At 45.7% G+C, this 16,107-nt stretch overlaps 1 protein-coding gene across 2 annotated transcripts in view; it reads left to right on the top strand.

Moving 5' to 3' along the window:
- The window catches only part of btbd11b (BTB (POZ) domain containing 11b), a 95,951-nt gene continuing 79,844 nt past the window's right edge, over window positions 1-16,107 (top strand). For both annotated transcript variants that reach the window (XM_036519983.1, XM_036519982.1), the window contains exon 1: window positions 1-1,078. In XM_036519983.1, coding sequence (XP_036375876.1) covers window positions 214-1,078 — 865 coding nt within the window. In that variant the 5' untranslated portion in view covers window positions 1-213. The remainder of the gene's footprint in view (window positions 1,079-16,107) is intronic.

The raw sequence follows: 16,107 nt of genomic DNA, 5'->3' as shown, positions 1-16,107 counted from the left end.
TGGAGGGCGCTCAATGAAGTTACCAGCCAGAGCAGGCGGATCATAGATTTCAACCAAAACAAGACGAAAAAATAATTTCTCAAGTATTTAAGCGGTGACTCGCGTATAGTGAAAACAGACGTATTAGCGCTGGTGGCAAAAGATTGGATCTGTGTGGAGGTGAACGGTTTGTAGCGTTTATTTTGAAGCAGGTCTACAGTATGATTTGCAGATATGGCAAGAAGGGGTAAGACCGTTGTGAGGACCCTGGAGGATTTAACCCTTGATTCTGGTTATGGTGGAGCCGCGGATTCCTTCAGGTCGTCCAGCTTGTCTTTGTGCTGTTCAGATACGCATCTGCCTTATGCACATGGAGGGAATTGCTGGCATCTGACGGACTCCATGCACAGTCGACACAACAGCTTGGACACGGTTAACACGGTTCTGGTAGAAGACACCGAGATCCTGGAGTGCTCCGGCCAGTGCGCAAAGCTGCCCGAGCTGGAGGACGTGCCGTGGAGCCTCGGGGAGGTGGAACAGGCACTCAGGAAGGACGAAGAGCTGAGAGCGGCGAACCCATCGCAGGAGATCTTGACCAGGCTGTCCGCTCTGGTGAGCCGAGCGCTGGTGAGGATCGCCAGGGAAGCGCAGCGCCTGAGCTTGCGTTACGCCAAGTGCACGAAGTATGAGATCCAAAGCGCCATCAAGGTGGTCCTGTCGTGGACCCTCTCCGTCAATTGTATTACCGCGGCCCTCAGCGCCCTGTCCCTTTACAACATGAGCACCGGGGATAAGTTCAGCCGCGGCAAGTCAGCCAGGTGCGGGCTCATTTTCTCGGTGGGGAAGTTCTTCAGGTGGATGGTGGACAGCAGGGTGGCGCTGAGAGTCCACGAGCACGCGGCGATCTACCTGACCGCCTGCATGGAGAGCCTGTTCCGAGAGGTGTTCAGTCGCGTGCTGCGCAGCGCCGTCGTTGATAAGGACAATGGGATCCCGAAGTTTACCGTTGAGTCTTTGGAACAGGCGATCAACAACGATTCGGAGATCTGGGGTCTCCTGCAGCCCTACCAGCACCTCATCTGTGGCAAGAACGCAAGCGGTAGGTTCTTGCGAATAGAGCATGTCAGGAGCATCAGCGTATAGCTGGTGACTCATTGGAAAGAAAGGGTTATTTTAGTGGAAGTTTAGGGGACATTCAGTACGCCTTACGCTTCCAGTATGTGTGATGTTTCATTCGTAAAACACTTTGATTGGAATTTTCTCACCATGGCCTTGGCCGTGTAGGTGGCGCCGTGGTAGGCCTTAATCAGAATTATCTTTGGATTGTGCATCGGATGTAGTTTGTTGGAATTGCACAGCACAGTGATACGTTTGTGATAGATTTACTCTATTGTAAGTGTAGCATAATTTATCTTAACTTGCAGATGACATGCTTACAGATCACATTTCATGAAGACTTACTGCAATGAGTTATTACAGCACAAGAGAATAGAAATGTATCCATCCAGCAGTGTCAAATGAGGTTAACAACCCTCCCTGATCAGCAAGTGCATTCACAACACCATTCAAGCATTACCACAAGGTGTTCCAATCTCAAACTGGACAGCCTAGGAAACTATGGGAGGTGAAAACCCAAACAATAACAATATGACAATAACAATGACAACAACATGAGAGTATTTGAATATTTGCTTGCATTTTGGTTTGTGATATTTGTTTACTTTACATATTCCTAATGTAATTAAGGAGAAAGTGCTGATAGCTTTGCAAAACTTGAAAAAGTGTTGGGTAGTTGCTTGACTGTTGGGACCCATTGTGTATAACTGTCCTTGATTGCGTGTTTTCCAGTACCACATCAGTGATGGTCTGGCTATTAGTGCACTTGTATTGTGTGCTCCACTATGAGATATTTATGTAGAAATACTGACATGTAATTTAATTTAATGACTGATATCTTACATAATCAATTGACAACACTTATAAAGAGTGTTCTAAAGTGCAGCATTTGCAAGTGGGTACTGATGATTATCTTTGTACAGTACATTTATGCATGTGTATGTTTAGATGTAGATAAAGGTATCTGATTTTGCATATAATAGAGGTTAGAACTAATTTCTTTTTTTGTGGTGTGATATATTGCAATGCGCATTTGCTGCCTTACAGTGGTGCAGTCCTTCTCTGGCCATGGGAGGCCTTGGGGGTGATGGGGTGTGAGCCCTTAGAGGCAAACCTGCATTCCTGTGCATGTTCCCAGCAGGGATGAGCAGGGCTGTCTCTGACCCCGCTCAGAATACTCTGCCTCTCCTGCTTTTCACTAGCGCTCAAGTCAATGCAAATCCAAGATTTGAGCTACCAGCATATGTAATTGACTTGCCCAAATCTGATAAAAATTCTAAAGATAATACTTAGAACTAGGTCAATATTGCAACCATAAGCCCATGGTTTGTGAATATATGAGGAAAAATGTGAAGGAAAGGTTTGATCTTTGATGCTTTAGTTAAAATATGACCTAATCATCAGTCAAAACAGTTTCTTATGCCACTGCAATAATCATGTACAGTTTTAATGTCACTGTACTAAAAAGGCTCTGATCTGATCTGATGTCATGGCACATAACATGGTTACTCCTTTCATTCTCGTTTTCAGTTATGTAAATATGTAAAGAACATATTGGAGGTTGAAAAAATCAGATGACTGTGCAATGAAAGAGCAAATATATGCTTGGAGAGTATGCTTGCCAATTCAGCCATGTGTTATTTGTGTGAGTTGAGACTTTGAGAGTGTATGGGGAACAGTCATCTTGAAGAGCCTGCAGTTGAAAACGGGAGCTAATTAATTCTGGAGAAGCTGATAAATCCCGGTTCTGTGGTTCATCGGTGTGAGCAGTGCTTTGCACCCTTCTGTAGGAGGATGGAGCAGGGTGTCAGGAAGGGGTGGCCTGGTGTTTGCCCTGCTCTGTGTGAGAGGCTGAGCTTACTGGTTGATTGCATGGAAGCTGGTGGATTCCTCCCTGTTACAAACAGAGCTTCACTGGGAGATGCTTGTCAGTAAGCAGATGGGTCTGCCTTTTTTTAAACTGCTCGCACAAGGTCTGTGCCGTTGTTAACAGCGGGAAATGTCAGTGGCCTAACCTTCCTCAGGGCGTCTCTGAGTCACGCGGAGACGCCAGCTGATGGCTGCAGCGCTCGCTACGGCCCGCGCAGGGAGCATCACTGCAGCGCCACGGAAACAGTCAGAGAAGACAGGAATGGTATTGGTCAGGAGCGCTGCTTTAGGAATGTCCTCCAATGCTTTCACATCTTAGTGACCAGCTCATTTCCAGACCTGTTACTGCATGGAGGATTGTAGGAAACTGTCTTCCAGAAAAGAGCAGGATTGAAATAAAATCCAGCCACATGCAGTTTGCTTTAAGCTGCTCCTGTATTTCTCTCGCCGTCTATGCCATTGTCTTTGCTGGAAACTCAAGCCTGTGAGCTGAAGTGGGTTTATGTGATGAATGATGGCAGGTAACACCATTACTACCACTAGTAACACCGTTTGTACTGCAACTAACACCATTACTAGCATGAGTAACAGAACTACTATGTCACATCAACAGTAGATTGTTAGAATACCTGGCTTTCAGAGTCCTAAACATCTAGTCAAGTAAACATATCAGCTCTGTGCATTAGGTTTAGAATCACAGTTACAATGCAGCCAAGCTGTATTTACTAAAATACACTGAGCTGTCCAGAGTATCTGAAAAGTGCCCTTTTGGATGAATAGAGTAGCCATTATATCCACACATACAGTGTGTACGTACTTCAGAGGAAACACTGGAGCCAAAACCATTTGTTGTGTTTGGAATGATTTTTAGTACATGTACAGTCTGTGTATGTAAACAGATACATACATACAGCCCAGTCTCACAGGGTCTTTATTTCAGAGTGGGCCACCAGCTTCCACGCAATCAAGCTGCCAAATAGAAAAGATCAGTGTGTGGTGGAGGTGTACAGACCTGGGATCAGTGTGTGGTGGAGCTGTACAGACCTGGGATCAGTGTGTGGTAGAGGTGTACAGACCTGGGATCAGTGTGTGGTAGAGGCGATGGGCTGGAGTGAAGGCTCTCTTTGTGTTGAGAGAGAGCTGCGGGCTGAGTAATGTAGTTGTGACAGAGACTGTGTCTTTGCTGGTAAAGTCCCCTCCAGCCCACGTTACACAATGACAGCCCTGCCAGCGCACACAACCAGTTAATTACACATGCAGCAGCTAAAGGCATAAAAATAACTCTGAATGTCTGAATGAAATCTGAAACCCTGAAAATTCCGGGTCAGGATATCAGTGGTCTCTGTGATGTCACTTGAGTCGCTTCCTGTTTCAGGCTGATTACTATTCTGCTGACACATGGCCATTTACTGAAAAGGAGGTGACAGTCAAAGGCTGGTGGGCGGGACTTTCTGGAAGTAGAAGTGTACGTGCAGATATTGTGATAATTGAAAATTGCTTTTGAATGTACTGCAGGTTACCCTGATTCATTATGACTGGTGCTGCCATGTTGAGAAATGGGGAGATAGTCATGTCACCATTGGAGAGTCAAGCAGTGGCCACCTCTCACTGGTTCTGCTCTATGAGGTTAAAAAGCACATAGTATAAGTCATAGAATTCCAGCACATGCAAAGTCATGGGAGAAATGTTGCAAGTTACATGGCTACCACTTATCTTGCTTCTGGTCTTGGTAGCCATTTGCTTCTTCATAAATTTCTCACCTTCTGGCTTTATTTCTGCTTTGCACTCACGTCTTTAGCATGTTATCACCCGTACTCCATGGAAGTATCAGTGCCTTTTGCAGAGCAGAGAGCTGTTTTTGTGTCTCAGGGTTGTGGTCATGTTATTGTGTAATGCTTATGTTTCATTGGCTGCTGTCCCTCACTGCTTGTGGAAGACAACTCTGAGCAGGAGTGAAGACAGCTTGTAAGGACCTGGCGCAGTTAAAGTCTCTCTAAGGACTGAACACATTACACAACTGAAAGTGCCCTCGGTTCAAATATAGATTTGAAGTTGCAGAAGTACATGGTGCTCATATATTAATTGTTTTTTGCCAGGGCACAACTCAAAGTGGAAAAAAAAATATTGCACAGGTATCACACAGGTAAAAATTCTGTGTCCTTGCCTCCATTTCAGGCAGAGTGTTAAATGACGCTGGCTTAAGGTTGACAGTTTCAGTAGTCAGCTCAGGAACAGGTTGCAGTCTCATTTTGATCTAATGCTGCAGTGGGTCTGTTGCTGGTGCTGTCGCTCATGATTAAGATGAACTCTCTCCTGTAATCCCTTTCATCTGTTTAAATTTTCAGGGAGAGACAGGGAACTCAAAAGTTGAGACCGTTTTTTCACCCAGCAAATACATATGTAAACAATTAAATTAATAATATGTTACAGGAAGGTAATGATTCACCTAGAGACAGAAACAAAAATATCTCCTCAGATGCATATTCATTCATATCCTGACCCTCCATATTTCCTTTGATCGAGTATTACTCATAATTCCAGTGACAGTGACTGGGCTCACAGTGTTGAATATCAGTGCTGATTATGTCCTGCTCTGTTTCCCTTCCATGGAGAATAAGCATAATTCTAACCCTACTGGCATGACTCCCCTGTGCTGTGCTGGTCTTTTTCCTCCCTGGAGCGCAGAGGAGCTCAGGGGCTGATGCCGGATGGAGAGGTGGGCTGCAGACAGCTCATTCTTTGTGTCACGGCACAGGCAAGGACTCAGGCGCGGACCACGAGAATTCCAGAATCCAGGCGTTTATTAACAGAGTCGTAGAACAGGCAGGCAGTCCAAAACAGGCAGGGTCAAAATACCGGGAAGGCAGTCCAAACACAGTCAGGAATCAAAGCCGGGGACAGGCAGGGTCAAACCAGGTAGTCAGGAAGATCAGGTGAACAAGGCAGGACAGCAGGCAGGAGCAAGGTCGAAGAGCAGGCAGGGTCGATTCAGGGAACAGCAATCAGGCAGAAAACACGGCGGGAACGAGACAGGCAAAAACACACTGCAACGAACTGGCAACAAGACAGAGACAAGCAGGGTAGATATAGGGCTGGGCTGATGAGGAGATGGGAAGCAGGTGTGTAAGCAGGCAGGAGGGGATGATCGGGTGGGCGGAGACAGGGCGGAGAGTGGGGCAGGGCTAGAACACAAGGAAAACAAAAGCACATGGACAGGGGAAAAAACAAAACACAATAGCTAGGGGGCGGGAGCACTGACACTTTGATGCTGCTGCTTTTTCACTTTGGCGTTTGAGGTTGTTTTGTAGGTTTTCTCATGTTTTCTCATTGGCTGTAATGAAGCTGTTTGACTCCCACTACACCGGTGACCTTTCAGTTCCTCTGACGAAAGAGAGTGCGTTTTCCCTTTCGGCAGGGCTCAGAACCACCACACTCACGGTGTTGTGTGTACAGTGGAAAAGAAATGCACGCTTAAGATAATTTTTACAAAGTTGAGGGCAAACTGCAAAGCTTTGGGATTGAACCATCATCAAGAGCTTCATAATGAAGCATCTCTCCAAAGGATTTGAGTTCTGAAGCTGATTTAGTATTTGTGTGTGTCTTTATACATACACACACATACTTATGCATGCATATACATACACATGAGTGCACATCTGTGTGTTGTGAGGATATTGTCTGGGTATATCCTCCCATCAGCTGCTGTCAGAGGGAAGGTGAAATAAACCACCCAGAGAAATGCAGGCTCATTTAACCCTTAATCAGGGGCCCGAAGCCACTCTCGTTGAGCTGCGTGTAAACCTGTCTCAGAACAGATGACTTTCTTCCAGTTTTCTGCCATAGTTTTCATGGAGTATCAAGTTAAATCTGTATGCAGGCATTTAATAGCTAATAAAGTGTTCATAGCAAGCTGGGAGTGGAACTTTTCTGTAGATTAGTGACTATCTAACTTCAGGTTCTTGTCTGAGCCAGGGTGTTGTCTGAGAGAACCGTTTGGTTGAAACAGCAGGTGATGAGGTTTAAGTTCTGGCGGCAAGGAAAGGGCATATTTGCTGTGGTTTATGACACGGTGTGGAGTGTGGAGGCTGATTGGTGCCGCTGTATGAGGGCAGTGCGGGGGCCAGTCAGAGCTGGGCAGTGGGGAAGGGAAAAGCTTACACAGCACCCGGGCCAGCTGGGGCCTCTATGCCACAGCTAATAAGCTTATAGACAAAAAGTCAATGTGCACAAATTACCCCCACAGAAATATTCCGAGCTATTCACAGCCGCGGTCACATGACTGGCTCAGCCTGTCTCTGCTGCCTTCCCTGCTGCAGGCCTATTGTAGGGCTGGGTGAAGTCCTTTTATTGTTTTGAATTTTTGGGTAATTGTTTGTTTTTGTCATCTGAAACAAAGGACCAAACCATAGAGGAAAACATTCTGAATGGTTGTAATGGGTGGATCCGCTGGATGAAAAATTAAAATGACGTGACAGCTGAGGTTTGCAGCATAAACATAATTATGGAAATTTGCTTTATTTAAGTTTGACAAGTTACAAGCAGCTCTGAAAGGGGCCAGACACCATAAGGAAATGTCACACATGCCAGGAGAATTACATGTTAAACACAGGACCCATCTGGACTGAATAGCAGGGCATGGCTTGGTGAGAACCCTGTTTAGATAAGTAGCACTATAAACCTCTGTGTGCTGCGCTCATGAGCCGAGAATGCAGTGCCTTACATACTGTTTCCTCTGGTTACTGCCCACTGCACACAGTAACACACTGAAACAGTGGCTCTGTAGTTTGCCAGCTCTGGGTGTCAGGTCTTGCCCAGCACTGCTGTTGTCACCATATGTCCTTACATATGTTCAGTAAATGCAGTGTATCCACGTGGTACATATTTAATTTGATGCAAGGCACTGTGTTGAGGGTTGGTGAATGGACACGTTGCTATGGTTTCATGTTCCAGAGACTTCTCCTACTATGAAACCCACTCACTTTCAATTTAGATGGCTTATAGAAGTGTAAGAGTCACAAAAGCACCCATTATTAATGAGTTAACATAATGAGCATCACATATTCTCATAAGATACTCTCTCTTCAGTGCGGTTTTTGAATGAAATGGATAATTCCAACCAAATCAGACTTCAAGTAATGAGGCAGTTTTCATACACTTAACACACAGCTGTTATTACTGTTAGTACTAGTCTTATTGCATATGCAATTGCAGGTGATAATCCACCATCCACGATAAGAGCTGAAGCAGGCGGGCCGAGATGCGCAGAGAGAGCAATGATGGGGACTGCTGTATATAAGAGTAGAGCAGTCATATGGGGTTGGATCAGCTGAATATTTGCCCACATTTAAATTAGATTTGCAACATTTGATGGAGGATGTTATGACCATACACAGCATATACATCTGTTAATGACACCATATCAGGAAAGACGGTTTTATGTTCATCAAATTTTCTAGCGGTTTAGTAACTGTGGTGTTACGGCTGTGTGTCCCTCCAGCAAGCTGAACTGAGCAGAGGAGATATTTTCTCAGCATGTCTCCTCCCTGCAGCGTGACTGGGTTCAGTGCTGGGAAACAGCACTGTGTACAGACAGCCTTCCTGTAGCCCTGCTGTTCTCCACATGCTCTCTCAGTCACCCGTTCCTGAACAGCTCCAGTACACGCTCAGTACCTACTCACCAGTGAATGGAAACACCGGTTCTGCCTAAACGATCAGGAGATCGGATCAAATCGAATCTTTGGGGCGGCATGAGTCCATGAGTGCGCAGTATGAGGCAAACACAACAGACAACACAACAGCATTTTGGATGAGCTCACTTTTAAGAACAGGTGGGGTATGAGGATCAACAGTACCGCTAATGTTGTATTTCATTAATCAGTTATGCTTATTGACTCTGTGATTTACTGTAGAGCACTTAGGCTCTACAAATGCTCAAATGGCTCCTCTCTAATAGAAAGCAGATGACATTGTAGAGGCTGTGTCCTGCCAATAGCAATGAAACTGGCTAGCGCTTCAGATGTTGGTCTGAGCACTTCCTACTCTCAACAACTGATCCAGAATCAGCTTTTTTGCCCCTAAACCCAAGCTCATCCATGTAGAATGTTAGTGTGTGATCTCTGCACGGTGTGGTTAGTAAGGCAGCTTGCTTGCATCGTGAGTGAGTGGTGTGCTGTTAGTTTCAGGCCATATTGCAGTCTGTAAGCCAGGGCAGAAAGCATTGCATCACAGGCCTGGGTGTCGGGTTTCTCCTCTTTGTTGCCTCGCTGTGGTTTGTGCGGGTCGCTGGGCGGTGCCTGTGGCTGCCTGTTCAGTGCCACGCCCTCGTCTCGCTCCATTTCATTTAACACTAAGCATCTAACAGCCCCAGTTAGGGAGGCCTTGGGTTCAAACACTGGGCTGCTTGCGGTGACTGTTACTGCACCATTTACATGCTGCACTTTGTGAGAAATAGATAAATTCTGCCCCGATCAATTTCAGGACATGATTGGTTGACCGGTTCGGGTTATGACTGTTAGGGGCATAACTCATTACTCCACAGGCTGTGTGCTGTGATGTCACTGCAGCAGGTGGCTTATGGGATGGCAGGTGGGCGGGGTCACAGCAGGGCAGAGAATGAGCCTTACACACACCGCGCTGTGTGTTTAACTGTCATTCATTTGCTCATGCTTATCTGGGTCAGCTCTCAGGCACCGTTACTAGGCAGCTGTCTCAGACGCTGGAAACATTGTATTGGAAATACAACACAACACAGCTGTAGTGTTATCCTGCCACCTTCATAGCCCCAGCACACTGCTGCAAGCACAGCAGTGCCTCAGCAGGGTGGAGGGACCAGGGCAACAGAGATGCTATGCTCCCTGCGCATGTCCTGCTGGCTGCTACTGATGCTGAGAACTGTGGGGATTGGTGTAATGCCAGTTATAGATATCTACTATTGTTATAACAAGTTTATGCCAGTTATTAATATCTACTGTTATTACAACAAGTATTTTAGAAAGCATTTGTAAGCAGCGGCAGTGAGCAATCAATAGTGATACAAAAGCATTAGTTGAATATGTCAGCAGAAGCGGCTGTACCATACCCAGGCCGAGCGCTGGGAGAGGGGGGGGAGGGGGGGGTGTGAGTGTGGGGATGTCTGACCGTGTCACTGTCCTGGGTGCACTGGGCTGGGGGCAGCGGTTCTGGAGCCTGCCAGGGAAATGCTACACTACGTCAGCACTACACTACTCAGTCTTAGGACTGAGCCACACAGCTGTGGCAGTGTAAGAGTGGATTTCAGTTCATTCCGAGTGGAAATTGTTTTAAACGTCACTTCTTCACAGATTCACATACGTATCTGTGTGGTAGTTATTGTGCTTGGAGCTACTGCAGGGATGGAGGGCTTCCCACAGTGTCAGCAGCTCAGCTCCTCTGTTGCTAATGGCAGCAGATTAAAGGCAGTAGCACTGCTGGCCAGCCGTGTGGGCAATGCCTGCTCTCTCTGCACATCTGTACCTCAGTGCTCCCGTACCCTTATTGCACTGCTCTATAGCGCAGTCTGTGTGTCTGATCTGTGACGTGAGAATTACAGGAAGCTCTGTCAGCAATCACTGCAGCAAAGCCCAGCCTCCCATACTCCCAGGCCCCGAAGTGCAGGCTGAGTGAGGGGTAAGCGAGGAGTGTAACCCCAGGGTTGGTGTGAGACTGCAGTGCTTCTGTGGCTGTTTCTGCTGCCGCTGATGCTTGGCGTTTCAGTGCGCACTGTGTGAGCGAGGAGCTGCTGGTAGCGGAGGCCGGTCTCTGACAGACACGTTTGTGTGCATGTGTCCCGGCCTGTGTCTGGCCGTGGGCCTCTGCTGTTATTGGGATTCTGTGGTTTTACATGGCAGATTATCCCAGTCATCCTCACTGCCTCCTTGTGCCTGAGCGTCTCGTGGCCCGACTGCGTCTCTCATTCACCCAAAACATCTCCAATCCTCATGTGGAGTAGGATTTAAGGGCCTTTTCCACGTAACAGTAATTCAGAAGGATAATGCTCGATATTAAAAATGACAGAGCTTATGGCCCCTGAATGAATATTCTTTATTTTTCTTCCAAAATCATTTTGGAACACTGATTTAAAGGAAATCATTTGTTAAATTAAGAAATTGCATGTTGTCTGCAACAGACAGGTATTAGTTAATGTCCTGGGAGTGTTATTGTCAGTTTTACTGTCTGCCATACTATATTGCTGTGAGTGTATGATGTGTGTAGCACATGGCTTATCTAAGGGTACACTAGGATTTTCTATCCTGATTATGATTAAAACATGGAGACATATGGAGAAGCTGAGGTTCTACCCCATCAAACCCGATGTGTTTCCTGGCCCCACCAACTCCACCACAACAGCTGTGTGGCCCATGCGAAGCAGAAAGGCACATTGACAATGAATGATTTTATTAGCTATTAGCTAGTGTTATATCAATTTCTTTTATTCTTGATGTGACTGCCCGTACAGTAGCTAGTTAGTCTCATAGCTATGTAGCTGCCTATATAATAGCTAGTTAATATGATAGTGAAATGACTGTCAAACCCTATCTAGTCTTATAGGTAACATAGCTATCTATAGCTACGATAGCTGCCAGCTGTCAGTTTGAACACTCATATCTTGTCGTTTTCTCCAACCTGAAAAAACGACCGTTAAGTCCAGCACACAACATTCCAGCACATTGCATACCCTGTCTTTGATAATCCAGTTTTTCTTCTTCATTTCTTTTGTTCCCCCTGTGTTTCATAGAAAGATGCTTGCTTACAGATAAGCACACAATGGTGACACACACACACACACACACACATAGGACACACTGGCAGATAACACCCTGTAAAACAAGCATGCAGCAAAGCTCAAAAGGCCCCTGAAAAAGGTCCGAGTCACCAGTTTCTCACCAGCTGGTAAACGGTGAACGGTGAATAGTGCATTCTGTTGATGGGATTTGTCCAGTTTGAGGTTCAGTGATTGTGGCCTGAGAGCAGGCAGTGCTGTGATTGCATTGATTGCCCTGCTTATCTCCAGAGATGAAGACTTGCCTTGAGGTCTGACGGATAATGGTCTGTCAGGTTTTTCCATTCTTTCAGGCAAAAAAAAAATCTGGCAAAAGGCTATTGGATTTTGTATTGTATGTTCTCCTGTTTATAGCTCTTTATAGCTCATGCTAGTTAAAAAGAACAATTACATGAAAAGACATCAAGCATAAAATAAAGCAGGCTGCTTTTTTGCTCTGTATTACAGCACTTAAACGTCCCTGAACATACAGCCAAGTGTGGATCTGAAGATGTTACAACTAATTCTTTTTTCTGAAGGTTAAAGTGTTTTGCATGTTGACCTCCTGAATGCACTTTTCAGGATTTGGAGGACAGAACTCCCTCCCATTCACAGTGAGAATAAAGACATCTGTTCCAGTCAAAAAACAACCTCATTTTCAATGTAAAGTACAATGTTGTAAGGCAATACTAGTGATTAATTTGTGTATTTCTGTGATAGTGAATATGTGTAATATGCAAAACATTTGTCATATATTTAAGAACGGCAGGTAATAATGAATATTTAGAATCTGTCACTCTCTCATAACAGTCCAAGAGGTTTTAGTTTGGGACACTTGTGCTTCTGGTAGTTTGGTGTTTTGTGTGTGCGTGTTTGTGTGTGTGTGAGTGTTTGTGTGTGTGAATTGTGTATGTGTGTGTGTGTGTGTTCGTGTATGTTTGTGTATGTGTGTGTGTATTTGTGTGTGCGTGTATGAGTGTGTGTGTGTGTGTGTGTGAGTATGTGTGTGTGTGCGAGTGTAAGTGTAAGTGTGAGTGTGTGTGTGTGTGTGTGTGAGTGTGTGCGTGTGTGAGTGTGTGTGTGTGAGTGTGAGCGTGAGCGTAAGTGTGAGTGTGTGCGTGTGTGTGTGTGTGTGTGTGTGTGTGTGAGTGTGAGTGTATGCGTGTGTGAGTGTGAGCATGAGCGTGAGCATGAGTGTAAGTGTAAGTGTGATCGTGTGAGTGTGAGCGTGAGCGTGTTTCTCAGTGGTGTGGCTTCCTGGCTGCGTGGGCCGAGGCCCCAGCCTACCCCTGCCAAGCGCCTTCCCTGCACCAGCATGGAGCTCTTTAAAAACAAACACACAACCGTGAAGCCAGGCTTCTCAAATGCAGGAACGTTTTCCTGCACTGTCTAATTCTAATCACACCTCTTTGTTATTCTGGGGAAGAAAGGCTTCACATAACTGAGGTTTTAAGTCAAAACAGGGATCTGCTGTGCTCCAACTAGGAAAAAAACAAAGCAGGATTTGTTATGTCAAACTAGTAATGCAAATTGAAATGTTCAGAGGTTTGCAATCAAAAGAAGCAAATGTAATACTTTTAAAATGTCTTTTTTGTTTACATTTCTAAAATTGCTTGGCTCCAGAGGCTCCTGCCTGGTAAGCCATCAGCAGCAGCAGTGTGCCTACACCCCGCATGTGTTCAGCTCTAACGAGCAGGATATACTCTGTTTGCAGTCATTCAGTTAGAAGTCAGTGCTACAGAGCACAGTTTCCCCTTTATTCATTAGCATACAGATGTACATGCTCCAACAGACTGAAATATTTGTGTATGTAGCTGTCTGCTGCCAAGCATTTTCCAACAAAAACAACATTCCAAAAGTATTGATTAATTTGCTTCATTTGAGTGTAAAACCTTCAACAGATTTTAGCATTTGAGAATTTCCACAGAAATGTGAGGCACATATTATTTTCTCTTGTAATGACTGAACCGCAAAGGCAGTTGCTGGTAAAGGCTGTGGGCAAGGGCATGTCAGGGCTGCTGGTGCTGGCTTCCCAGGCAGCCGGGCAGCATTAGAAGCAGCGAGAGCAGCATGAGCAGTGAGAGCAGTGTGAGTAGCGAGAGCAGCGAGAGCAGGGAGAACAGCGAGAGCAGCGTGAGCAGTGTAAGCAGTGAGAACAGCGAGAGCAGCGAGATCAGTGTGAGCAGTGTGAGCAGTGAGAACAGCGAGAGCAGTGTGAGCAGTCTGAGCAGCGAGAGCAGCGAGAGCAGCGAGAACAGCGAGAGCAGCGAGAGCAGCGAGAGCAGCCTGAAGTGTTGCAGGAGAAGATGAACATGAGTGCGTGGCTGCTTTGGCAAATCTCTCATCAACGCTGAATCCTTTGCTCCTGTTGCATTACAGCTGTTGTGTACCAGTAATGAAACGTTAAGGTTTGAACAGCAGTTTCAAACCTGAAGTTTATGCAATGTGGCAGTCTCTCTTCTGTTTTAAATATGACTAATGCAGTACCACACAGTAGTTTCTGTTTATGTTACGGCTGCTGTAGCCTAATTCCTACACAGAAAAGATGATTTTTTGTCTGTTGATGTCATTGGCGTTTGGAGTTCATGTTGTTTCATTTCTAGTAAGGTTGTTACTTTGGTTCATTTTTTTGTAATATTCCAGTGCAGTATTTTGTCTGGAATGGACACTTGCAATGGGAAATGTCATAAATGTTTTTAATTGTAAATTCTCCCTGATACATAAACCAAGTAACAATATTCACATTGAAGAGTTACTCTGTAGTAATCCATGTTCATGTCTGTTTTATTTTTCTCCTGGCTTCAATCCAGCCTCATAAAATCTCCCATTACTAAATGATGAGCGAGCGGAGGTGTTGCCAGCTCTTTCCCTCCGCTGCTGCAGGAGGTTTATGAAGCTGCGCACACAGCAGCCCTGACTGCTGTTATGTGAATGTGCAGCGCACTTCACGCCACCTGCAGAACCCGGGCAACGTCAGGCCGCTCTGCATTCTGGGAAGCGTCGCTGCTCGCGCGTCCTGAGCCAGGGTGGGGTTGCAAAGACAGCGGCTGATTGAGAAACGGAGGAGGGGCATTTGAACATCATGTTCACTTTTTTTTGGGACATGTTTTATTTCAGTCCAGAACTCACCTCTGGCTTCCCCTTTCTATCCTTTTAATGTGCTTAAGAGGCTTGTCTGTGCAGACCCCAGCCAGCAAAGGGAGGTGTGGCTGTGCAGACCCCAGCAGGGGCTGACACTAGCTTGGTGACTGTGCTGATGATCATAAGGAACCTCCTTCCTCACAGTTACACTAATTGTTGTCTTTCTCTTCACGTGTAGAGGAGTAGAGGAATAAAGGGCCAGCGATATGAAACCTGCCCTTTGTCACTAGAGTTACACAAACTCAGAACCCACTCAAAGAAGCTGAGTGATCAGTCACAGCGGTGAGGTTGAGCCAGTCTAACCCGTCTGCCGGGGTATGGCCGTGGCAGGAAGACCGTTAAAAACATGTTGCAACCAAAACTGTGCAGAGACACAGCTCAGAGGTGTGTGAGTTTAACTGCTCTACCACCACGTCCGCTTCCAGTGTAGTGTCTCTTTATACTAATGACAGGATAACTGTGTAAGTCTTGGCCAATGTGAGTCAACCTGGCATTTCCTTTCTTAGCGGGTGGTCTTTTATATTAACATGTTTTTATGTAGGTGATGCCTTTTGGTGGCTCACCTTTACATTGGTGAATTTAGTTTTTGCCTCCAGGTGGCTCTGGGTTTTCTGGGTGTGCAGTTCAATAACCCAGCTGAGTGTTAGAGTAGGAAGCTTCATAAATAACTCCCACTGCATTCTCTGAGGAAGGACTCAGAGTTACTCCTTAGAGGGCTTTTAGCGGGACTGTTATAAGTAATTCTCAGCATAGCACAGCCACAGTACATCAGGAAGCACTGAACACTCGCACAATACCAAAGCAGGTTTTAAAAGGAAATACTGAAACTACAGGTGGAGCAGCTGATTCAGCATCTGAGGCGTACCTTGCTAACCCCGCTGTATTTATTCACAGCAGAGGAGGAAGGGGCAGGTCTTTAAGTCCAGTCCACTGTATCTGAATTCTTCTGGAAACAAAACACAAAACAGCTGCCCTCCTCAGAAAATCTGTTATAAATGTGTTACTGCTTTGAGTGCTCCAGAGGTAGCACTTACTGTCATGAATGTTATTACTCTACTGTGCTTATTACAGTCCTATAAATGTGTTATTACTATCCTGTTCTATAAATGTTTTATTGCACTGAGTGCTCCTGTGCGGATGATACACGTTCCACACCTGGGAGAGCTTCTGTTTCTGTTTCACAGGTTGCCTTCCTGTTTCTCTTCCTGTCTGTGCCCTCGTTTCTT

The sequence above is a fragment of the Megalops cyprinoides genome, chromosome 25, assembly GCF_013368585.1.
Source record: "Megalops cyprinoides isolate fMegCyp1 chromosome 25, fMegCyp1.pri, whole genome shotgun sequence".
Classification (NCBI taxonomy): Eukaryota; Metazoa; Chordata; class Actinopteri; order Elopiformes; family Megalopidae; genus Megalops; species Megalops cyprinoides.
This window is presented reverse-complemented; position numbering and strand designations above follow the sequence as displayed.